This window comes from Artemia sp. Qi Xiang Cuo, chromosome 10, assembly GCF_049724085.1.
Source record: "Artemia sp. Qi Xiang Cuo chromosome 10, ASM4972408v1, whole genome shotgun sequence".
In the NCBI taxonomy this organism is placed as follows: Eukaryota; Metazoa; Arthropoda; class Branchiopoda; order Anostraca; family Artemiidae; genus Artemia; species Artemia sp. Qi Xiang Cuo.
The window spans coordinates 42,540,002-42,566,264 of record NC_142803.1 but is presented as its reverse complement, the minus strand read 5'-3'; the positions used below and the strand labels follow the sequence as shown (position 1 = coordinate 42,566,264).

Below are 26,263 nucleotides of genomic sequence, written 5' to 3'. Positions count from 1 at the left end.
AGTGTGTGTGTGTAAGTTTTAGTGTGTGTGTGTAAGTTTTTGTGTGTGAGTGTAAGATTTTGTGCGGGTGTGTAAGTTTTTGTGTGAATGTAAGTTTTTTTGGTAATGTAAGTTTTCGTGTGCATGTGTAAGTTTTTTGTATGTTTGTGTGTGTGTGTTTGTATGTGTGCGTAAGTTTTCGTGTGTGTGTGTAAGTTTTTGTGTGTGCGTGTAAGTTTTTGTGCGTGTGTGTATGTTTTAGTGTGTGTGTAAGTTTTTGTGTACATGTAAGTTATTGTGTGCATGTAAGTTTTTGCGTGTGGGTGTAAGTTTTTGCGTGTGGGTGTAAGTTTTTGTGTTTGTGTGTGTGTGTATGTTTTTGTGTGTCTAAGCTTTTGTGTGTGTAAGTTTTGACATGTGTGTGTGTAAGTTTTCGTGTGTGGAAAAATTTATAAGTGTCCAACTCAGAAAAGCACGAAAACGTAATTTATATATCCCAAATCATAAGTTTCAGACAACACACTCCTATGAGCGGCTAAGAAATCTAGCTCAGAAAAGTCTGAAATAGCAAACTAGTCATCCCAAATTATTGGTTTCAGACAACAAACACCTATGATGGAATAAGAATCCTAGCTCTGAAAAGTTCAAATAGCAAACTATACATCCCAAATCGTAATTTTCTGACAACATACACCTATGAAAGGCTATGAAACCTAGCTAATAAAAGCCTGAAATAGCAAATTAACCATCCAAAATGATAAGTTTCAGACATCAATCACCTATGAACGGCTAAGAAATCCAGCTCGGAAAAGTAAAAAAATAGCAACCCACACATCCCAAATCATAGGTTTCAGACAACACATACCTATGAAAGACTAAGAAATCCAACTCAGAAAAGCCCGAAATAGTAATTTACATATCCCTAATCATAATTTTCTGAAAGGACACACCTATGAAAGGCTAAGAAATCTAGCTCAGAAAAGTCAAAAATAGCAAACTAGTCATCCCAAACTATAGGTTTCAGACAACAAACACCTATGAAAAGCTAAGAAATCCAGCTCAGAAAAGTCAAAAGTAGCAATCCATCCATCACAAATCATAGGTTTCAGACAACACACACCAACGAAAGACTAAGAAATCTAGCTGAGAAAAGCCCGAAATAGTAATTTACATATCCCAAATCATAGGTTTCAGACAACACTCACCTATGAACGGCTAAGAAACCTAGCTCAGAAAAGTCAAAAATAGCAAACTAGTCATCCCAAACTATAGGTTTCAGACAACAAACACCTATGAAAGACTAAGAAATTCAGCTCAGAAAAGTCAAAAGTAGCAATCCACCCATCCCAAATCATAGGTTTCAGACAACACACACCTATGAAAGACTAAGAAATCCCACTCAGAAAAGCCCGAAATAGTAATTTACATATCCAAAATCATAGGTTTCAGACATCATTCACCTATGAAAGACTAAGAAACCTTAGCTCAGAAAAGCCTGAAATAGCGAAACTACTCATCCCAAACTAGAAGTTTCAGACAACAAACGCCTATGACGGTCTAAGAATCATAGCTCTGAAAAGTTCAAATAGCAAACTACACATCCCAAATCATAAGTTTCAGACAACACACACCTATGAACGACTAAGAAATCTAGCTCATAAAAGACAAAAATACCAAAACACTCATCCCAATCTTATGTTTCAGTCAAAACAAACCTATGAAAGATTAATAACTCCAGCTCAGAAAAGTCAAAAATAGCAAAGTAGATATCTTAAAACATGGGTTTCAGTCAACACTCAGCAACGAAAGACTAAGAAACATTGCTCATAAAAGTCAAAAATAGCAAACTAGTCATTCCAAAGTTTTGGTTTCAGACAACATTCACCTACGAAATACTAGAAAACCTTAGCTCAGAAGAGCCTGAAATAGCATACTACACATCCCAAATCACAATTTTCTGACAACACATACCTATGAAAGGCTAAGAAACCTAGCTCAGAAAAGTCGAAAATAGCAAACTACACATCCCAAATCATAGGTTTCAGACATCACACACCTATGAAAGACTAAGAAATCCAACTCAGAAAAGCCCGAAATAGTAATTTACATATCCCATATCATAAGTTTCAGACAGGATTCACCTACGAAATACTATATCCCAAATCATAAGTTTCAGACAGCATTCACCTACGAAATACTAAGAAACCTTAACTCAGAAAAGTCTGAAATAGCCAACTACTCATCCCAAACTCGAAGTTTCAGACAACAAACACCTATGAGTGACTAAGAATCCTAGCTCTGAAAAGTCCAAAAAGCAAACTACACCTCCCAAATCATAATTTTCTGAAAGGACACACATATGATAGGCTAAGAAATCTAGCTCAGAAAAGTCAAAAATAGCAAATTAACCATCCCAAATCATAGGTTTCAGTCAACACACACCTACGAATGGCTAAGAAATCCAGCTCAGAAAAGTCAAAAAAATAGCAACCCACACATCCCAAATCATAGGTTTCAGACACCACACACCTACGAAAGACTAAGAAATCCGGTTATGAAAAGTCGGAAATAGCAAATTACATATCCCAAATCATAGGTTTCAGACAACACTCACCTATGAACGGCTAAGAAACCTAGCTCAGAAAAGTCAAAAATAGCAAACTAGTCATCCCAAACTATAGGTTTCAGACAACAAACACCTATGAAAGGCTAAGAAATCCAGCTCAGAAAAGTCAAAAGTAGCAATCCACCCATCCCAAATCATAGGTTTCAGTCAACACACACCTATGAAAGACTAAAGAAATCCAACTCAGAAAAGTCAAAAATAGCAAACTACATATCCCAAATCATCGGTTTCAGTCAACACACATCAACGAACGACTAAGAAACCTAGCTCAGAAAAGTCAAAAATAGCAAACTACACATCCCAAACTATTGGTTTCAGACAACATTCACCTACGAAATACTAGAAAACCTTAGCTCAGAAAAGCCTGAAATAGCAAACTATACATCCCAAATCATAATTTTCTGACAACGCATACCTATGAAAGGCTAAGAAATCCAGCTCAGAAAAGTCGAAAATAGCAAACTACACATCCCAAATCATAGGTTTCAGACACCACACACCTATGAAAGACTAAGAAATCCAACTCAGAAAAGTCAAAAATAGCAAACTACATATCCCAACTCATAACTTTCAGTCAACACACACCAACGAAAGGCTAAGAAACCTAGCTCATAAAAGCCTGAAATAGCAAACTACTCATCCCAAACTATTGGTTTCAGACAACATTCACCTAGGAAATACTAGGAAACCTTAGCTCAGAAAAGCCTGAAGTAGCAAACTACACATCCCAAATCATAGGTTTCAGACAACACACATCAACGAAAGACGGGTGCTCGGGGAGAGCCTTTTTGGGTCTGTGGGTCCCTTGAGGGCCGGTGGTCCTTTGGGAGCTCGGGGGGACCTTTGGGGACCGGGGGAGGGCCTTTGGGGGTCTGAGGTGGGCGTTGGGGGGATAACATTTCGAAATTTTTACTTTTTAGTTTACTTTTTTTCTCGGCGCACCCCTGTGGTGCATCCTGCGGCACGTTTCTGCGGCGCATCCCTGTGGCGCATCCCCTGTGGAACTTTCCTGACCCGCGGCGCATCCCTGCAGCACATCCTGAGGCGCTTTCCTGGCCCACGACACATCCCGGCGGTGCTTCTCTGGTCCGGGGGACCTTTGGGGGCCGGGGAGGGTCTTTGGGGCACAGGGAGGGCCTTTGGGGCACAGGGAGGGCCTTTGGGGGTCCGGGGGGCAGTTGGGGGCCTGGGGGACATTTGGGGACCGGTGGAGGGCCTTTGGGACCCCGTTGGTCCTTTGGGAGCTCGATGGGCCTTTGGGGGGCCCGGGGATGGCCTTTGGGGGTCTGGGTGGGCCTTTGGGGGCGCCGGTGGCCCTTTGGGAGCTTGGGGGCCTTTGAGGACCGGGGGCTTCCTTCGGGGTTGGGGTAGGAGGATTGGAACCCTTTGGGGTTGGGTTAGAGGACCTCACAACACTGTTCAAATGAAACTTGTGTATTATAACGACCACAGAGTTTCACCATTAAATTCTCTTCTAAAATCTCTTCAAAAATCATCTTTTAAAATGTCTCTAACTGTTTCGCCGAAATAGTTCCATAACCTGTCTAAAACAGTTTCGCCCAAATAATACCTAAACGTAATTCAGCGTGTTCCTTTTGTTTTTGGCATCTCTGCGCTAATGCATTTCAAATTAATAAGAAACCTGATTCCCGCGCTAAAACAATTCATCGCTAAGATGTTTCTTGGAGAATTGTTTCCATGGCCTTTGCTTATTAATATCCTTTGGAGTTCGACCAAAAGAGTTGTTTCCGAGGCAAAGACATTAATAATTTGGATCTATTCCTGGAGAATCGTTTCTATGCGAAAATTTTTAAAGTCTGACAGATGATGTCATTGGTTGATTGATCTGTCAAGAAAGGGGAATTAATTTGTTGTTTCTAAGGGGAATTATTGATTCACGATAGGTGAATTGAGGTCGACAGCACAGGTGTTCCAAGGTCGATGTTGTTGTTGTTGTAAGTGCACGCTCTCAGCGAATGTCAAGGTCGATGTTGTTGTTGTTGACACATTGGAAAAAGAGGTCATTGACCCCATTAACCACGTGTTCTCCCTAGGGAGGCTATGCCCATATATGGGGTGCAAAAAAGTTATAGGTGGCAGCAGGGGTGCCACATGGGAGCTTTAGGGTCACTTCTACTCATATGTTTTCAAGGATACTGATAGTAAACATTTGTCAGCAAACATTTTTTGGTAAAATCTTGTTTTTTTTAAGACATTTGGTTCAGTGGATTCATTTCAGAGGCAGTGCCCTAGTTGCATATATACGTCCTTTTCAGTAAAGCATAAATCGGTTTTAAATATTAATCAGAATGTCTTTCTGACATTGTGTATAAGCTGCAGAACAAAAAATTGCTTTTGTACCAAAATTTGAATAGTTGTTTTACATGGTATTTGAGAAATAGGCATGACATCATATAATGATTTTTACCTTTTCGCTCTTGTTGTTCAGAAGTAATTTAAAAACTTGCTTCAAAATAAATAGTAAAAATCCCTTGTTTTGGGGTTATTTTAAGTTAAACGCAATGATGATGAATGTGTCTTTAGAAGACACAGTACACATGCTCTATACTCCCCCCCCCTCCCCCCCAAAAAAAAGTATAAAAAGAAGCTTTACTCAAAATATAGTAGACGTTTTTGTCATTTTCTCTCTCTTTAATTTTAACAACTCATAGTATGTATTGCTTACATTTTTTACTTCTAGAACTCACAACAAATCCACCAGATGGAATTGTGGCTGGACCAACAAATGAAGAAAACTTCTTTGATTGGGAAGCTCTAATTTTGTAAGTATTTGCTTTTTTTGTTTTAATTTTTATTGTAATCAGACTTGAGAAGCACATATTTATAGTTGAGATATATTAAATCATTTAAAAATTGGTTTTGTGACTATGATACACATCTGTGAAAAGTGAAGTTCATTTATTTCTATGATAGAGAATTGTCTATGGTGGAGAACAGGATCTTTACTAGCCAAAATGTTTTTTTTTTTTGGGGGGGGGGGCAAGGAATTTGACCAACTAGCTGGTCATTTTTACTGACTGTTTTTTTACCAATAATTTGCGTAGTGTCCGTTTTGAATACAATAAGTAAAGTCACTGCACAAGTCAGTAAAACTGCTGCATTTCAAACAGTTCGTGGTAACAAACTGTAAGTAAGGAGCAACCCGGCTCAATGGTAACCGAAACTCTAGAAAACGGGTTTTTGATACCAATAGATATATCAAAAGAATCAGATTTCAATGCTGATTTCAAATATATAACTTTTATCAAGTTTAGTGCTACCTATCAAAAGTTAAGTGCCTGAGAAAATTTGGCTGATTTTCAAAAAAGGGGGAAAGACCCCCTAAAAGTTATAGAACCTTAATGAAAATCACACCATCATATTCAGCGTATCAGAGAACCCTACTGTAGAGTTTTCAAGCTCCTATCTACAAAAATGTCGAATTTTATATTTTTTGCCAGAAGAAAGATCAGGGATGCGTGTTTATTTGTTTTTTTTTGTTTTTTTTTCCCAGGGGTAATCGTATCCATCAGGTGGTCCTAGAATATCGTGGGACAGCTCATTGGAACAGAAATTAAAAGTTCTAATTACCTTTTTAAGTGACCAAAAAAAATGGAGGGCAACTAGGCCCCCTCCCACGCTTATTTTTTTCCCAAAGTCACCCGATCAAAATTTTGAGATAGCTATTTTGTTCAACATGGTCGAAAATATGATAAATATGTCTTTTAGGGTGACTTAATCCCCCGAAGTTCCCAGAGGGAGGGCTAAAAGTTATGAACTTTACCCAATGTTAACATATAGTATTGGTTATTGGGAAGTATACAGAAGTTTTCAGGAGGTTTTTTTTTCTGTTAGTGGGAGGGATGGGTCGGTGGTTATGTTGGAGGATCTGTTCATGATGGAAGTTTTCATGGGGGAAGGGAAATTGCCATGAAGGGAGCGTCGGACTTGCCAGCATTATTTATTGGTTATTGGGAAGTATACAACAATTTTCAGGACGCATTTTTTCTGGGGGGGGGGGCTAGAGGAAGGGGTTAATCTGGAGAATATTTCTTGGGAGGATGTTTCTTTGGGGTCTGAAAAATGTCTAGGAAGGAGGCGCCAGATTTCCGAGCATTAGAAATTAAATCGATCATTAGACGATCAGAAATTAAATAAAAAAAACAAGTTTTTTCAACTGAAATGTAAGAAGGAATATTAGAACTTAAAACGAACAGAAACTATAACGTATGTGAGGGGGTTCTCCCCAAGTCAATACCTCGCTCTTTACGCTACAGTTTTTTTTTAGTGCTTTCAAAAGAGCTATCTATTCTAATTAAACGGCCTTTGTGATTCAGGGGTTTGTGAATCAATTTTTTTTTTAACTTTTAACGTAAAGAGCGAGGTACTGACTAAGGGGAGAACCCCTTCATATAAGTAATAACATATACGTAATAAAAAAACAATAAAAAAACAAGCGATACGGCTCAATAGTAATCGAAACTTTTAAAAACGGAATTTTGATGTCAATAAATGTATCAAAAGAATGTGTTTATAATGCTGATCCTAAATATATAAATTTTATTAAGTTTAGTATTACTCATCAAAGGCTACAGGCCTGAGAAAATTTACTCGATTTTTTAAAGAGGGGGAAAACATCCCCTACAAGTGAAAGAATTTTAATGAAAATCACACCGTCAGAATTGAGCGTATCAGAAAACCCTATTACATAGGTTTCAAGCTCATATCTGCAAAAATCTGCAACTTTGTATTTTTTGCCAGAAGAAAAATATACGAATATAGAAGTTAGCTACGTAAGTTAATTTGTAAAGACATCCATTTAGCTAAAGAAAAGTAAAATTTTTATGCAAATAAAAGCTGCATTAACTAAAAAACGATCAGAAATTAAATAAAAAATAACAAGTTTTTTTAACTGAAAGTCAGGAGCGGCATTAAAACATAATACGCCCATAAATTAGTACTTATTTTAACGAGGCTAGCCTCTCCACAGCTCCTCGCTCTTTATTCTAAATTTTTAATATTTCTCACAACTTTATTTTTTTAAAAAGAAAAAAACTTTAGAGTAAATAACGAGGCGTTGAGGATGGGAAAGCCCCTTTCATATACGGAATAATTTCTGTTCGTTTTAAGTTTTAATGTCGCTCCTTACTTTTAGTTTAAAAAACTTGTTTTTTTTATTTAATACCTACCAAGATTGAGATTTCAGTATAGGTCAGGTGACTATTTTCTTATACTTTATTTAACCAAATAGAAAATTGTGGCTTCATTTGTAAAATCATATCAGGAGTTGGTAAAACTGCTGTGTTTACCAACCAAGTTCAAGATTTCTGTAGATGACATGTCAGTATTTTTATGGTATTTATTAAACCTAACAAAAAATTTGGCAGAGTTGAAAAAATTGTGTTGCCTTGCACCACAATTTTACCTAGCTTACTCATTTTTTTTAGCAAGTGTCCAAAACATTGGGGGGAGGGGCTGTCCCCCTCCCCCCAAAACGTGATGGTACTGGTGGAGAATTCTTTTGTTTAAAATCATGTTTAATGGCTTGCCCACTTCTTTTAACTGATTTTTCTATAAATCAGTCAAAAAATTTGGCATTTCTGTTTCTGTAGTATTTCGTTTTCTGGGATTCTTGTGGATATACTGTTGCAAGTTATCCCTTTCTTTTCTTGGGTAGCAGTAGGGTTTTCAGTCCTGGTGATTGAGATGTTGCTGGTCAAGCAAAGAGACTGTTTCAACACAAACAATCTGCGAGGACACAATTTTAAGCTAAAACAAAACACTTTCAATAAAGAAGTCGGAAGGTTGGCCTTCGCAAACCGCGTAGTCAATGAATGGAATAACCTACCCCAAAAAGTGCTTATGGCTGACTCTACCAACTCTTTCAAGAATAGTATTGACAAGTTTTTAGTGAATGTAAATTTTATAGATACAAAAGCCTTTTTATTTTAGTATATTATTATTATTCTTTAATTCTCAAGCAGAAAAGCTTTAAAGTATCAATGACAGTTAAAATGAAATTTGATTATTTAAATTGGTTAAGTGGAAACTTTCACTACCATATACATCTTGAAAAACTAGGGAAGCCCAGAAACTCAATGTTTAATGAAAAAGACCTACATGTGCCATTTATGCAATTTTATTATTTAGTGGGCGCCAAGGTTTAAAATAAGCAACGCTTGTGAACAGAAAAAGAGCAAGAAAAAGTATCATTATGGAGCTCTAGAAAGCATAGTTTTTCTGATTGTTGTAGCAAAAGAAAAAAACACTGGCATTAATTGGCAGTAAACTGGGTAAAAAGCTAGTGATTGAATGAGTAAAAATGATTTTTATTATCATAGAAAGCATATCAGCCTATTATGAATAGAAAGCATAGTTTTCCTGATTGTTGTAGCAAAAGAAAAAAAAAACAAAAAAAAACACTGCCATTAATTGCAGTAAACGGGGTAAAAAGCTAATGATTGAATGAGTAAAATCATTTTTATTATCATAGAAAGCATATCAGCATATTATCATTAGAAAGCATAGTTTTCCTGATTGTTGTGGCAAAAGAAAAAAAACACTGCTTTTTGGGAAAAAACACTGAACTGGGTAAAAAGCTAGTGATTGAATGAGTAAAATGATTTGAGAATATAATCCTAACATCAACCAAACATGTTACCACTGTTACCAAACATGAATTGAAAAGAATTATATGTATCATTATATAGCTAAAAATTCCAAGTTATGGATTAATATAGTTATTGTTTAATCAGTGCTTCCCAAACTATGGGTCACAACCCACCAATGGGTTGCAAGCGAATATTGAGTGGGTCCTGGTCGAGCGTATTGCACAACCCAACAGTGTTGACGACCCACCAGTGGGTTGCGAGTGAATATTGAGCGGGTTGCGGCTGCGAGCATTAATATTGGTAATGCTCAGATTCTGTAGTGGCGATTAGTGGAATTTATTTGTTCTAATTGCTTACACAACTACACCTGCACATATTGCTTACACAACTACACCTGCAAGTTGTTTTTTTTACAAAGCTATTTGAATGGGAAAGATATATTTGTTTCCAATTTTTATTCATTACAGTTTCACTATCAACTTCAACTTTAATTACTTTTAATTACAATGAGTTTGATATATCGAATATATTTCTGTAATTGGTTTTAATGTAAACCATGGCCGAAAATGCGGCCTCATATAGATATGAGCTAGTAAAGACAAGGAGGACTTCATCAAACATGCAAGGATATTCATCAGCAACCGAGAGCTAGAATTCGATAATTGTTTACAATTAAAATTATACAGTCATGTATGTTCTGATAAATCAATGAGTTCTTTACTTACTTTTGTTGACATACTAGTTGGCACGTTGTATTAATATGGGCTACAAATCCAACTCATTGAATAAAACTTTTTCATCTCTTACCCAAAGAAGTCGTCAAAGTGATTTTTTAACAGTGATAAATGACTGGAAATTTTAGACAGTATGTTGATCTTAGATTGCACTTGGTTTTCAATAATAAAAGTCTAAGAATGTTTCAAACCAATAATACTTGCCATTATCAACACTGCTTTTCCACAGCATCAGCTTTTCATGAACACTTGAATTTTATTGCGAACTGCAAAAATATCTGATCTGTCTGAAACTTGCAAATACAAATTGAGTTTGTTTAATTTGGAAAACATATCCGCCAAATAAGTGAGCTTGAGAATAAATTCGTCACCCATTAGATGTTTAGTGTATTCAGTTTTTCCTTCCAAGTAAATTGTAACTTATATTACTCAATTCAACTAATTATGTCATTTCCCTGGACAACTAGCTGGATAACTGGATAATTTTTCCCCTGAATAACTAACAAACTTCTGTATGCAAAAGAATAGATATATCGTGGCTACCCATTTCTTCACACAGTTTTTGAAATAGGCTTGATTGTAAGGGTTTTGTTTTAATATAATTTTCACAATTGTGTCAAGTACTCTTTGAAATCATTGGGCAATGCTTTGGGAACCAATGCTTCTCTATGAAGGCTACACTTCGTCCACAAAGTGCACGGACTTTGTTCATGAACTGTTTAAATCACACTGCTATTCTTCCCTTGCATAGCCCGCGCACCGTCAGTGTATATATCAACACAGTTCTTCGACTTTAAAGGTTTTTTATTATATGAGAATCAATTGTATTGAAAATTACCTTGTGAAAAGTAGTTTTAATCGTAAACAGTTGTCGAAATTCTGGCTCTCAGTTGCTGATAACTATCCTTGCCTGCTTGATAAAGCTGTAAAAGACCTCCTCTTTGCTAGCTCATATCTATGCGAGGCCGGATGTTTGGCTATGGTTTACATTAAAATTAAGTACAGAAATACATTGGATGTATCAAAGTCACTGCGATTAAAAGTAAGCAAAGTTGAAGTTGATGCTGAAACTGTAATGAAGGAAAATCGGAAACAAATACACTCTTCCTATTAAAATAACTTTGTAGAAAACTTGCAGGTGTAGTTATGTAAGTAATAAAAAAATATTTAAGTTATGTTTCTTATTTTAACAGTCTTTCGTTCATATTGGCAACATTTGTAATTTTTCTTTTCGTTTCGATTAGAACCAATTAGCTCCACTACTCGTTACTGTGAAATCTGAGCATTACAAATATTAATGCCCTGTTTTCTGTAAGACAGCAAGAAGGTGGGTCCCAATATTAGACTTTTTTGTTAGATGGTTCAGAGCCCAGTCATTTTTGGGAACCACTTGTTTAAATTATTCTTGTTTAAATACTTCGAATTATTAGGTACTTGTCTTACATTTAAAACATCTTAGGAAAACCAATTACCGGTATCCTATTTTTATATTCGTCAATTAGAGTTTCAAACTTTGTTCATATATCAATTGAATCCTTATTTTCTTTAGATTTTGAAACTATCACTTTTGCTACTTAATTTTTATTATGTAAAGCACAAATATTAATTCAAGTCAATATTTGGCTTGTGATGGCAAGATGAAAATCTAGACTTGATGCATTTTGAATATGGATAATCAAGTCAAGGATATAACAAGCAGAAATTACTACAAATGAAAGTAGGGTTACTGCCCCCTCAAACCTCATTAAAGCTATGATGTCAATTACTCTTTACTGTAAACAACATTCTATTGTCTCAATTATTCTTTACTGTAAACACAAAATATTTTAACTGTCTCTCTTTTTTCATGGTGTCATTGAAAAATTAAATCCTGCTCAAACTTTCTGGAATTCTTTTGTCTACATGTTATTTATACTAAACAATTCGTTTGTTTAGTATAAAAAGTCAAATGTATTTATTGTGACATTAAGTTAAACAAAAAAGTTTTTTTTCAACCAAAAGTAAGGAGCAACCTTAAAACAAAACAAACAGAAAATATTATGTATTTAAGGGGACTGCCCCTTCCTCAACCGTCGCTCTTTACGCTAAATTCTTAAAGTTCTTCAAAAATACTTCTCATTCCAGTTTAACGGCCCTTGTTGTTTGAGCAGTCTTTCTCAAATATTTGGGACAAAAAGTCTAATTTAAAAATATAGAGCCAGTTTTGAGGAATGGATCCCCCCTCGTCATAATGCGAAATGATTTCTGTCCGTTTTAAGTTTTAATGTTGCTCCTGACTTCCAGCTGTAAAAACTATTTTTCTTTATTTAACTTCTGACTGTTTCTTCAATTCATCCCCCCTCCATGTGTAAATTTCCCCTGGAAAACTCCCCCGGAACTTTCATCTCCACGGAAAATTTTCTCCGTTGAAAATTCTCTGATATTTTCCTCATGGGTCTTCTGATATGTGGAATCTGATGTTGGGATTTTCATTAAGTTAGTTTGACTATTTGGGGGTATCTCTCCTCTTTTCGAAAATAAGGCAAATTTTCTCAGAATGATAGCTTTTGATGGGTTACATTAAAATTAATGAATTCTATATAGTTGGAATCATCATAATAAGCCACTTCTTTTAATGTATTAATTCTTGTCAAAATTCCTTTTTTAAGTTTTGGTTATTATTGAGCAAGCTCCTCCTTACCTTCTTACCTCCTTACCTTGAGCAAGTTCCTAGTTTTTCACCACGAACTATTTGAAGTTGCACAGATAATAAACTTGTCAAACAATGATGAAATCATTCATGCAAATATTTCTAGTCTGTATGATTAGTGGGCCCTAAGTCCTTGGGCCTGTAACCGTTCCAACACGTACTCACCCTACTTCAAATATGATTAACACGATGCTAGGTCTTGGTCATTCAAGGATTATTTAGAGTATGGTTCTCAATGATCTACTAGGTATGTAATTGACAATGTTGATAACGTTACACAACAGATGTTTACAGAAACCCTTTAATTTGTGTATATTAATGAAACAAAGATCTAAATCCAAATATTAAGCATGGCTGGCTTAAATGGCAGAGCATTGGACTCTCGTTCTCGATGTCGTTGGCTCGAGAACAATAATATTTTTTTTCTTTAATAAACATTTATTTAGCAGTATAAATTACATTTGTGAAGAAAGAAAAATTGATATTAAACTGTTTTGTGAGTGCAGATGGATAAAGAGGTTGATTAAAGGGGGGGGGTCTTTTCTCTTCATAAATGAATATCTACGGAATTCTTCTTGAAACGTTTTTCCCCAATAATCACCAAACTATTGTAAATTAAGTTTTTTAAATTCTTATGCCTGTTTTCCAATAGGGTTTTTTTGCTCCTTTCCATGTAATTGACAATGTTGATAACGTAGGCTTTGCGGCTGCCCACGGCCAGCGGCCGCGTGCGGCCGCTGGCCTTCGGCCCCGGGGGATGGGGGGCCTCGTCCGTGGAAAATTATCTAAGGGAAAATTATTATTATTTATTCATTAGACAAGTAGGGTTTACAGTTATTTGTAGTCCGACTATTGTCAACAGCAGCAATAAGTGTCAAATTAAAGCGCTATTCATGTTATTTCTGTGTGGTCTAGCAACATGGGGGAAAGTACCAACTTTAGCTAAAAAAATAAGAAACTATAATAGAATACTTTCTGAAAACCGAAAAATAAATTTGATAGTGCTTTAGTATTTGGCAAGAGTTCTATTACAAAATAAAAACTATTGCCACTGCTACATCCATGCCAATACAATTCATTTGGGGACTTGATGTTTTCAATAGTATTGAGCCAAACTCACGGCTGACAATTGACGATTTAGCTGAATCCATTGAACAGTTCTCAAGGGAAATGCTACAACTGTTTACAGTTCGCTCTCATCATGAACACATTTCCATAACCCTAGTTCTACACAATCTGTATCATCAGAGCAAGTGTATGAGGACCCTTGCTTTTAACTGCACCATCTATATTATCTACCGTGTTGTTCGGGATTTAAGTTCTCTAATAACTCTCAATAAACAAAAATATCCCGGTGCCCCCAAATTTCTACTTTCAGCGTACAGTCAGGCAACAAATAAGCCCTACGGGTACATTTTGCTAGATCTTAATCAGAATGCACCCGAGGATCTGCGTGTAGTCACTGATATTTTGGACAAAGAACTTACTGTATATCTTCCGGTGAACAGTAGAAAAATTTATTAGTTGCCATCATGCCACTGAAGAAACTACACGAAAATAGACACTTATTTCCCGTTCTAAGCACTTCATAACCCCCATTCAGGAAGACCATACTCAAACATGGTGTTGAAAAAGAATTTATTAATCTAATATCTGAACTCTGTTTAAATTGAACTGAGGGCATTGTTCAGTTGCCAGAAGGTGTTAGACAACAGACAAAGCAACATCTTTCCACTGTACGTGCCTCGGCTTGCAAAAACAAAGGAAAAGATTATTAAAGTAAACGTCTTCTTCAGGCGGGTGGTAGCTTTCTTACACTTTTACTGCCAATAATCGCAGGACTTTTAAACATGTTTCTCTAGATAACTAAACCCTATAAATTGACTCCAATAGAACTTGTCCTCTCACCAGCTGAACATTTGGAGGACAATCTAAGCAAATTCATTAAAGATGAAAATATTGCCGATGATAAAAAGCTAGTTTTACTTCAAGATGCACTGCGTCGCGTGGACAAACATAGACCATATCGTGAGAGACCCGCCGTCGTCGCCGTCACAGATCACCCCCCCCCCCCAATAGGAAACATTTCAAGATTCTTCAGCAGCACGGTTGAAGGAGAAGGAATTGAATTCAATAGTGACATTATTTGAAAACCTATTGCCATTGACCTATCGGGAACAGAGTAAAAGAGTATTAACATATCTCATGTTGGAAAATGGTGGTGGTGATGATTATCAAGTTCAAGTCGATTTAATTTGCGCCATGGTTACAAATCGTAAAGGACCTTTATCATTTGACAATAATCTATAAAACTTTCTAAATACATCAAACTTTCCCAAAAGTCTTATTTGCAATAAGCAAATTCTAAAGAAATTAAGGGAATATAATAGAGATGTCAGCCCTCCAACAACACCATTTAAACAAGAAGAAGATTTCTAAATCAATCCTGGAAAATACTAGCACTCCTAGTGGCAGCAGTAATGATATGATAACACCAATGATGACGGCCAGACAAAAGTGAAGACGTATTGATATCAACTCACCGTCACAAGCACCATTCTCCAGTGTGCAGAAGGGGAGTGGACATTATACTACGTGTTTGCGTTCAAAATGGATGAAGTTTTAAAAAAGTGTCCTTTTTAAGGTGTCCAAAATCCTAGACACTGAACCCACGAAGTATCGGCTGCGAGACACCAAAGATGATGAGATTCTCAGCGGTTCTTATGAATATAAACCACAGAAAGTTAGAAACAGTAGCGAAACTTATTAAATTGAAAAGATATTTAAGAGTCGAACTCGCGGGGGCAAGAGACAGTTGCTTGTTCGTTGGCTAGGATACAACTCTGATTTTGATTCTTGGGTTGCAGTTGAAGACATTAACAATGCCCAATGAAGTCTGCGTGTCATCCATTTCCAATGTCTCCGACCCTCTCTACCATGTCTTGGATCGAACAAGCGAGATTTGGTAGGCACTCTCTCCCACCGTCAAATTTGATGACATTTATAAAGTGACTCTTGTAGACTGCATTTTGAAAAATACATGTAATATTCCGTACAGATATCGCAAACATGATATAAAAATTAGACCCTAGGATTGGCCACAACCACCCGATAGCGAATAGCCTAATACTGAAATGTTCAAATGGATTGATTTTCCATATGTTGAATTACCACATAAAGAACTCACTTGTATGAATGATTTTTCTCGTTTTACGAACCAAAGAGTTTTCACTCGTAGAAAAGGAGCCTTTCTTTCAACTATTCAAAGGAAGAGGGCAAGATCCTCATTAGTTCACCCATTACCGATGAAAATGTGATTCTCAATGATAATCTAAAAGATGTTCTTGGCTTTAACTTCGATATAATCGATGGTAAAAGTGCTGGGAAAGACAATTTTATTTTTGATGACTATCCGCAAGCCTCCTCCTCGGACATTTGTATATCTCATTTTACTTTATTTGTTGAAAAATAACGAATTAGCAATAGTAATGCTTATCTCCTATGAGTTCATTAACGAAAAACGATCAAGATCATGTTCAGCATTACAATATAAAGCACCTTCAGTATATCCCCGTAAAGACTTCCTATTTGGAACTCTGTCAGTTAACACTAAGAACTGAATTAGGTGATCCCCTAGCAATATCAAAAGGTTTGACTTTGATTACATGTCATTTTCGACCCATCGTTGTCGGTGTTAAGAAAAATCAAGATGTCTAATAGAAAAGTGGTATTCATTTGTCCTGATATTGACTGCTATGTTAATGCTCTTGGCCCAAGACAACTGGGCAATGGAATGGACTATTACAAAGGTCGTTTATCAATGTCTGGCTATGGTCTTGGCAGTTGGTTTGCTAAGCTGTTTCGCTCTGCACTACCTCTGGCTAAAAATATATTGTACAGGCTGCGACAGATTTTGCATCCTCTACACTATACAATTGGAGCTCTGGCAAGGATTTTAAAAAAAGTCCTTTGGAAAATCTTAGGTCCAATGCGCGAACCCTTGGCAAACAATTGAAATCTCAACAAAATGGAAAGGGTTTAAAAATGTCGAGAAACAGTGCACCGCTCATCAGTCTCTACTCAGGTCAGAAACGAAAGACATCACCCCTGTCAAAAAAAAGAAGGAAAAAGACGGCACGTACAGTAAACTGAAGAAGAAACCCCAGAAAGAAAATTGTTAGATCGAAACTGGATTTCTTTTCATAGACTGAACAGTGGCCTATCTACCGCATAAGGATTTCCAACCTTCAATTACTTCATCTTTAAATTTATTCAATGCCGAAAACGTCGATTTGAGTGCAAACATGAATATTATGAACACTTCTATCCACAACAGCCGCTATCCGATAATATCCACTTTCAAATTTATTCCAATGAGGACTATTTTATGGACATGCCTTCGACATTTATAGATTTACATATGATAGTCAAGAAATCCGACAACGGAATACCAATTTGAGCCGATGGAATAGCCTATGAAAATTGTATATTACACAGTTTATTTCGTCAAATCAGTGTCTACATAATTGGCACTTTGGTGAGCACAAGCGACAATATCTCAAATTATAAAAGGTATATGCAGTTCATGTTGATGACACCCAAGTCATACAAGGAATTGAGAGGCAGCTCCAATGGATATGAACATATTACAGATACTGATAGTACAGATGCACTTAAAAATGGTACAACTAGTTATTTACATCTAGTTAGGAAAATAAATCATGAGATATTTAATTTACCTCAATGACTACCCCCAAATATTAAAGTGGATATAAAATTGACACTTGCTCCATCCAATTTCATTTTACGAAAGGAACTTCCTGCCAACCCTGATGTAACTCTCTCTCTCTCTCACCTCGGCAATACTTCATGTACGAAAGCAGCAGGTTATGAGTTCTGTTGCTTTGGCAGTGGAAAAACAGACCCATTGATAATAATAGATAGATATAGATATTTATTGCAAAACAAAAGCCTCTTTGGATCATGGCAAAAACAAACACAGTTGCATATATAGTCAAAACACATGATAATAACATATATAACAATAACTAAACATAGCCCATAGCAAATAAAAATAAAATAACATAACAATTGCAGCACAAAAGCACACATAATACTATAAAACTAATCAGTTCCAAATCTCCCATTCCCAATTATTAGACCATTCTCTGAGCAGAGCTCCAAGAGCCTTTTCCCCCAACAATTCACCCTCCTATCCATATATCTGCTACTTCTAGGCATTCCATACTTAGATGGAACCAAGTCTGGCACTTCTCGGAACGAGACACTCTCCATTTCTATAACAACACCCGTATAAGCGTTAAAATCCCCCATAACAACAAAAACATCCTCTGTAAAATCCCTTCTTAGTCTACTTAACTCTTCAGCTAACACATCCCATGTTTCCTCTCTATTTTAGGAACTATTCTGAGGCGCTATATACACAGATCCTAAAGTCATTCATTTGTTTCTCACTAACTCCAATCGTACCCAAAGAATGTTCTCTGAATTACTAGCGATTCTAGGATCACTCCGGAAACGAGCTTTACTTAGTAACACGGTTATCCCTCCATTGCAGCGCATGTGTTCAGCTGGCTTTCGTGCAACATGCTCAACACTAAAACCGTCGAATATCGGAGGGTCACTTGCGCTATGCCATGTTTCAACTAACCCTATAATATCGATTGACTTTAAATCTTCACTAATCTGTTTCACTTTATTTCTCACACCTTGTACGTTCCAGGTTACTAAACTTATTCGATGTATATGGCCGGGTTTTTACTAGTCACTGCGTACCTGTCGCTCTTCGGTATTAGCTGCATCAAAATCTGAATCTTCCGGAGTAATGCGGTAATAGTCACGATATCTTTTAATATAGGGGGTACCTCCACCTAGGCCCCTGGACACGTACCGACCAACCCTATTTGGCCAACCACCCGTGGGTGACACTCGTCTGGAAATATTCCTACTCTTTCCCCTTGACTGTTCTTCAGGACTAATAACTTCCGAAAATTTTAATATTAAACTACTTGTTCCTTACACAATCACCAATCAACGTCATATTGCCACAGGCTCGTGTACCTTCACCGACTCATTCTTTATCAGTGGCGAAATTCCTTTGCATTGGCATTTGTAAAAAGCGCTAGTGTAACTGGATCGTGGACTGGCTGCCCACATAAATTTGAGATGTTTGGGCTTTCGTCTCTTGTCTGCAAAGTAAATGGAATCCCACTCTACAAACTACCTTTTGATAAATCCTATAGGACATTGTATGAGTTGACAATGCAAACCCTAGATCATGATTCACAACTATTTGAAAATGGTATAACCGAACAAATGTTCGCTAAAACACATGGAATCATTGTACTAGATCTGTCTGGCACTCAAGATATGAGTATTTTACGAATGGGGAGTGTGCCTTTAGAGTGTACATTTGCCGACTCTTTACCTGAGAGTATCGGACTAATCTTGTTAAATCAATTTGAAACCTATTGGGCAATCACTCCCGAAGGCAGTGTTCTACTAGACCTTGCACCATGAACACCAGTCAAATAATTAGTGTATTTAATATGGACCCCTACCTGTCCAAATACATATCCTATTGTCTGCACTCGGACTTCCTTGGAAAAATTCAAAGTGCAAACAATACCCTAATCATTGTTAATAGCAGTCCGTCGACTGTGAATACTGGCCATTGGTTGTGCATCTTTCGAACAATGAAGCCAATTGAATTTTTTGATCCTCTCGGCCTACCCTATACATTCTACACTCCGCACATCAACAACTATATTGTTAGCAGTGGGAAAACTATTATTCAAAATCGGAAGAGAGTGCAGGATCTGACGACTAAAAGTTGCAGTTTCCATGCGCTACTATATTTCGTGTTCAGATGTCGAGGCTATACTTACAAGCAGTTTCTCAACATATACGTAGACAGTCCACGTCTGAACGACTTTATGGTGGGAAATATCCTCTCAGACCTGTATAACATTGGTTTTAGTTCCCTACGAGTAAAGTGCTTTAAAAATAAATGTGAATTTGTTTGTTAATAAAAAAATGTATATATACAACAATAATGTCTTTATTCTTCACTTTAGATTTCTTCTTCTTCTTTGGTATATAGGCAACTATCGAGAGCCAGTAACGCTGTTAGATCATTTGAATTCACTGTACATTGATCTTGATTGGCTGCAAAGTCAGGGACCTATTTTCTACAGTACAATGTAACTTCACTCTTATCGTATCTCTTTGTTATAGTCAATGATACTATTTGCATTCATATTGTGAAATTCACGTGTTTCAATTTGTCTATTTGAAGCAATATCACATACAGTGTTTTCAAGTGGTGAATCACATTCGGTAACAGCCAAATAAAAATCACTAGGTTTATAGTCATAATAGGTAGTGTTGTCACAACGATGACGTAGAAACCAAATTGTCTTGCTGACCCTACAGTTGAATCGTAGACCTGGTTCTTCTTCCCAAAATAATTTAAAACCACGACGATACCAATCTCGTAGAAATAAAATCACGTTTAGGGTTCTTTCCAATCATACCAGTATTTGTATTCTCCCACTGATCACATTTGTCATAATGGCAATTGGAGCATAGTTTGCCTCTAGGGTGAGAGTCACAAATCTCTTCAAGACATGAATTACAGCCCTTAATTTTTACTGGATGTCCTCTATATAATTTACATGGATTATATAATTTTCATTTTTCATTGTATTCATCAATAATTGTACAATTCTCACATGATGACCAACTATCAAGAGTATGCATACATATTGGATATGTATAGAACATTTTTTTTGGTTTCCGGTTTCAACTTTCTCACAGCTAAAAAGAAACTGATCCTCGTTCGATAAATTCAGAGGGGAATAGGAGAGAGGAGAGGAGTAACTCTGTGACGTTAATATATCAATAAAATGAGTAAAAGCATTAGTGTAACGTCGTAAAAGCTTCATACAATAGTCCAATGGGGGAGATTCAGTTTTCATTATATTGTCGAGTGTTCCCTGAGAAAATATCTTCCGTTGAAGAGATAACTCGAGAAAATCGTCATCTAGAATCAAACATGTTTCAATAATCATAAGATTTGACTTAATTCTCTCTTTCCCAAATTTATTCATTTTTCAATCCTAACACTCTCACTGCTGACTCTAGACTAACCACGATTCGTTCTACTTCAAGAATATTCGATAATCTAAAAAATCTAACAAAAAAGAAAGGAACATTTTCGATTTCGAAACAATTTTATTGGGCGTGATCATAATTTCAACAATAATATATATTCCGCATATACAATTACCGATATAACTTATTGTCCTCTATATACTTCACTATTGCATTTAAACCACTTTGAAGTCTATTCACATATGCTATATCAACTTTTGCAGCAAAGCATAATTGGTCCTCCAATTTCAATTTATTCAAAGATAACACGTATCTTGCATATACTTCATCCCATTCAAGACAAAGCCGTAATCCTGTCGTGATTTCAACCGCAATATTTGGTGCTTTTGTATCATTGCTGCTGCTACCAGCTCCACTATCAACTTCTAATAGTGTAAACTTTCCAATCATTATTGTAAATATATCTCAATGAATAGATTTATGAGTATACTCAAACTGTTCTCTTCTCGAATTCTATTCTGACACTAATATCAACTATACTGGAACTCTTTCCTTACATTCGTTGCGCTTGCTAAGACTTCTTGGAGCTATTGCACAAACAAATGTTGAAATTCTCCGAAGTCTGCTCTGATGTAATTCCCGTTAGTAATGCAACTCTGATTGGCCTAGAAAGAGGAACGTGATCTTGTACCGGTTGTATTTACTGAGCGTGTTGCGTCACTCCCATTAGTAGGTCAATGCCCATATATGGACTCCCGTCAGTATGCCGATCCCCCCCCCCTCTACTGACATTCAATCAAAATTTGGAGATAGCAATTTTATTTGTCATAGTGGAGGGGTCTGGAAATTATGTTTTAAGGAAGGTTGTAAGTTATGCCTTGCGGGCACATAAGGTTTTTTATAGAAAAGATGGTCGTATATACTTTAGAGGGAACTCATTTGATTGGTAATCAGAAGTTCTAGTGCTATTTTTAAGAGAAAGTGATCAGAGTCTAGCTAACCCCCCCCCCCCCTCGCACACACACGTCACGTTTTCCCGAGATGTATCCAATAGAAATTTTGAGACAGTCCTTTCATTCACTATTGTCCAAAGATCATGTAAAACGCTTTTGGGGTTGATACAAACGACCAGAGCCTGGGGACTATGGTTGAAAGTTATGCCCCTGGGGCGTTTTAGGTTCTCATGGAAGAGATGGTTGTTTAATTTTTGTTCATTTTTGGTTTAATGGAGTTCTTTACTTTTTTGAAAACTTCTTTTGTGGAAAAAGTTGTTTTTAAATTAATTTCTTTTCGTTTTATATTGACATAGTCTTTTTCAGGGAGAAAGACTGAGCCTCTTCTAAAGTTAAACAACCATCCCTTCCATAAAAACCTTAAATATCCCCTGTGCATAACTGACAACCCTCTGGGGTTGGTTTCAATCCCAAAAGCCTTGCTTTATGCAATTTAGACTATTTTGAATAGAATCTGCAAATTTCTATTAGATGCATTTTGGGACAATACGACGTGTTTGTGGGGGGGGGGGGAGAGGGTAGCTGCCCTCCGAAGTTTATATGACCACACTTTCTATAAACACCTTATATGTCCCCAGGGCATAACTTACAACCCTTGCCCTGAGGGCTGGGGGGATTTTTTATCCTCAAAAACATAATTTCCAGACCTTTCTGATACGCTGAACAAAATGGCTATCTCAAAATTTTTATTGTAAGTGTTTAGGGAAATAATGGGCATGGGGGGTGCATTTGCCCTCTGGTCACTTTCTACTAATAAGAAAGCCAATAGTCATCGCAATGTCCAATCGATTGAGCCCTTTTTGAAGCTTATACGACAACACTTTTTATAAAAACCTTATTTGCCCCAAGGGTATAGAGTACGACCATTGTCATGGATGCTAAGGGAGGAGGGTTGTCATCCTCAAAGATATAATTTCCAGACCTTTCAACTATGTTGAACAATATGGCCATATAAAAATGTTGATCGGAATTGTTTGGGAAAATGATGGGCATAGGGTGGGGGTGACTCTCCCTCCGATTACTTTCGACTATTAAAAAGGACAATATCCCTCTCAATTTCCAATCCAGTGACCCCTTTTTGAAGTTTTTTACGACTACGCTTTCTATAAAAACATTATGTGGCCCCACGATATAACTTACAATCTTAGCCCTGAGGGCTGTGGGGGGGGGGGCTTAATACTCAGAAAAATAATTTCTGGACCCTTCAACTACGTTCAACAAAATGGCTATATCAAAATGTTGATCGGAAGTGTTTGGGGAAATGATGGGCGTGGGGGGAAGAGGCATTCACCCTCCAATTGCTTTTGACTATTAATAAGGGCACTAGCCCTTTCAATTCCCAATTGAATGAGCCCTTTTTGAAGTTTCTACGACAGTGCTTTCTATAAAAACCTTATAGAAAAGTGCTCCCAAGGCATAACTTACAGCCTTTGCCCCGGGGGCTGTGGGGGTCTTGTCATCCTCAAAGACAAAATTTCTGGACCGTTGAACTATGTTGGATAAAACGGGTGTCTAAAATTTCGACTTGAAAGAATTCTGAAAAAGGGTGGGCGCGAGGAGGGGGTAAGTTGTCCTCTAGTTAGTTTCGACTATTAAAAAGAACACTAGTCCTCTCAATATCCCATCGAAGGAGCCCTTTTTGAAGTTTCTACGACAACGCTGTCTATACAAACATTATATGCTCCCAGGGCTTAACTTACAACCCTTGCGCTGAAGGTTGTGGGGGTGGGGGTATCATCCTCAAAGAAATAATTTTCAGAACTTTAAACTACGTTGAACAAAATGGTTGTTTAAAAAATTTTGATTGGATGTGTTTGAGGAAATGGTGGGCGTGAGAAGGGGGTTTGTTGTCCTTCAATCACTTTCGACTATTAAAAAGAGCACTAGCTTTCTCAATTTCCAATCGAATGAGCCCTTTTTTAAGCATCTACAACACCGCTTTCTGTAAAAAAAAACAACTTTATATGTCCTCAGGGCATAATTTACAACCCTTACCCGGAGGGGTGGAAGGGTGTGACTGTCATCCTTAAAGACCTAATTTCTTTAACTCTCAACTAAGTTGACAAAAATGGCTATCTCAAAATTTTGATTGGATGTGTTTGGGGAAACGGTGGGCGTGAGAGGGGGGTTATTTGCCCTCCAATCAATTTCTACTATTAAAAAGAGCACTAGCCCTTTCAATTTCCAATCAAATGAGCCGTTTTTTAAGTTTCTACGACAACGCTTTCTGTAAAAATCCTTATATACCCCAAGGGCATAACTTACAACCCTTGTCCTTAGGGGTTTGAGGGGGGGGGTATCATCCTGAAAGACCTAATTCCAAAACTTTCAACTATATTGAACAAAATAGATATCTCAAAATTTTGATTGCATGTGTGTTGGAGAAATGGTGGGCTTAAGAGGGGTGTTAGTTGCCCTCCAATCACTTTCGACTATTAAAAAGGGCACTGACCCTTTCAATTTCCAATTGGATGAGTCCCTTTTGAAGTTTCTGCGACAACGCTATCTATAAGAACCTTATATGCTCCAAGGGCATAACTTAAAACCCTTGCCCTGAGGGGTGTGGGGGTTTGTCATCCTCAAAGACCTAATTTCGAGAACTTTAAACTACGTTAATTAAAATGGCTATCTCAAAATTTTGGTTGGATTTTTTTTGGCGCAATGGTGGGCGTGAGAGGGGAGTTAGCTGCCCTCCAATCACTTTCGACTATTAAAAAGGGCCCTAGCCCTTTCAATTTCCAATCAAATGAACCTTTTTTGAATTTCTACGATAACGCTTTCTATAAAAATCTCTTGTTTCACCAGGGCATAACTTACAACCCTTGCCCTTAGGGCTCTGAAGGGGTTAACATCCTCAAAGACCTAGTCTCTAAAACTTTCGACTGCGTTGAACAAAATGGATATCTAAAAACTTTGATTGAATGTTTTTGGGTAGATGGTTGGGGTGAGAGGGGGGCTAGTCGTCCTCCAGTCACTTGAAACTATTAAAAAGGGACTTAGTCCTTTCAATTTCCAATGGAAGAAGCCCTTTTTGAAGTTTATACGACATTGCTTTCTAGAAAAACCTTATGTGACCCCAGGGCATAACTCACAATCCTCGCCCTGAGGGTTTTGGAGGGTTTGTCATCTTCAATGACCTAATTTCCAGAACTTTCAACTATTTTAAACAAAATGGCTATCTCAAAACTTTTATTGGATGTGTTTTGGGAAATGTTGGGCGTGAGAGGGGGGTTAGTTGCCCTTCAATGACTTTCAACTATTAAAAAGGGCAATAGCCCTTTGAATTTCCAATTGAATTAGCCCTTTTTGAAGTGTCTACGACAACTCTTTCAATAAAAAACCTTATATGTCCCCAGGGCATAAATTACAACCCTTGCCTTGAGGACTCTGGGGGGAGTGTCATCCTCAAAGACATAATTTCTAGATCTTTTAACTACATTGAACAAAATGGCTATATTAAAATTTTGATTGGATGGGTTTGGGGAAATGGTGGGTGTGGGAGGGGGATAGTTGCCTTCCAATCACTTTAGACTATTAAAAAGGGCACAAGTCACTCCAATTTCCAATCAAATGAGCCCTTTTCGATGTTTCTACGCCAACTCCTTCGATACCAAGTGTCCTGAACTAAACCCAAAAAAAAAAAAAAAAAAAAAAAAAATAATACATTGTGCCAGCATCGTTCTTTACTTAGGCAGCGCTATTGCGCTGCCTATGACTTATCAATGAGATAACTTGTAATTGTGTGCAGTTACAATGTATGAAGCTATGATCCCTAAAGCTGTGGAAGGGCTGATATTAACAATTTTCCTATCAGAGCAGAATTGGGTAAAAAACTGGTTTTTAGGTTCAAACTTATACAGGAAACTACCCTTTAAATTCTCACCTGTGTATGTAGCACAGTTTATAGATAATTATATAATTATATAAACTGTGGTATGTAGCCTGCATCAGTGAACCTGTGACTCCAATTAAGCTTTCAAATTACAGAAAATCTTTTGTTTTATTTGGTCTCTGCCTCTATGCTTGAGGGAAAAATCGATGTAGCTTGCCAACTTTTCTTGTACTTTATAACATGACGATTTTCGATCCTCCTTGTTCCTTATCTATACATAAGGGGATAGGGAAGTAAATACCCCAACAAATATGTCCAATGATCACAGCCCTGATATTAATGCTTTGTTTTTAGAACTACATGAGAATTATGAGATTTGTGTATTTTCATAATCGTTAGACCACCTACCCTAATCAAACACTTTGATATAACCAGATGCTTTTGAATGAACCTATGTATTTTTTTATGGGTAATTTGTAAAACCTTCCTAGCTTTGTCTGCATAACTTCTATAAAAGCTTAGGCTCCTTCAAAAGAATAATAGTGAAATAAAAAACAGTAGATAACTTTGCCTTCAAATTATGTTTGTAGTTTGAAATTGACAGGTGATAATGATCACCTGTTAAACCAATTAGATGGATCAC

General features: G+C 37.0%; 1 protein-coding gene across 1 annotated transcript in view; it reads left to right on the top strand.

The window, feature by feature from the left end:
• The window catches only part of Ubc7 (ubiquitin conjugating enzyme 7), a 117,830-nt gene that overhangs the window by 19,819 nt on the left and 71,748 nt on the right, over positions 1-26,263 (top strand). The window contains exon 2 of the mRNA XM_089095431.1: positions 5,307-5,388. Within this exon, the coding sequence (XP_088951557.1) occupies positions 5,307-5,388 (82 nt within the window). The remainder of the gene's footprint in view (positions 1-5,306; positions 5,389-26,263) is intronic.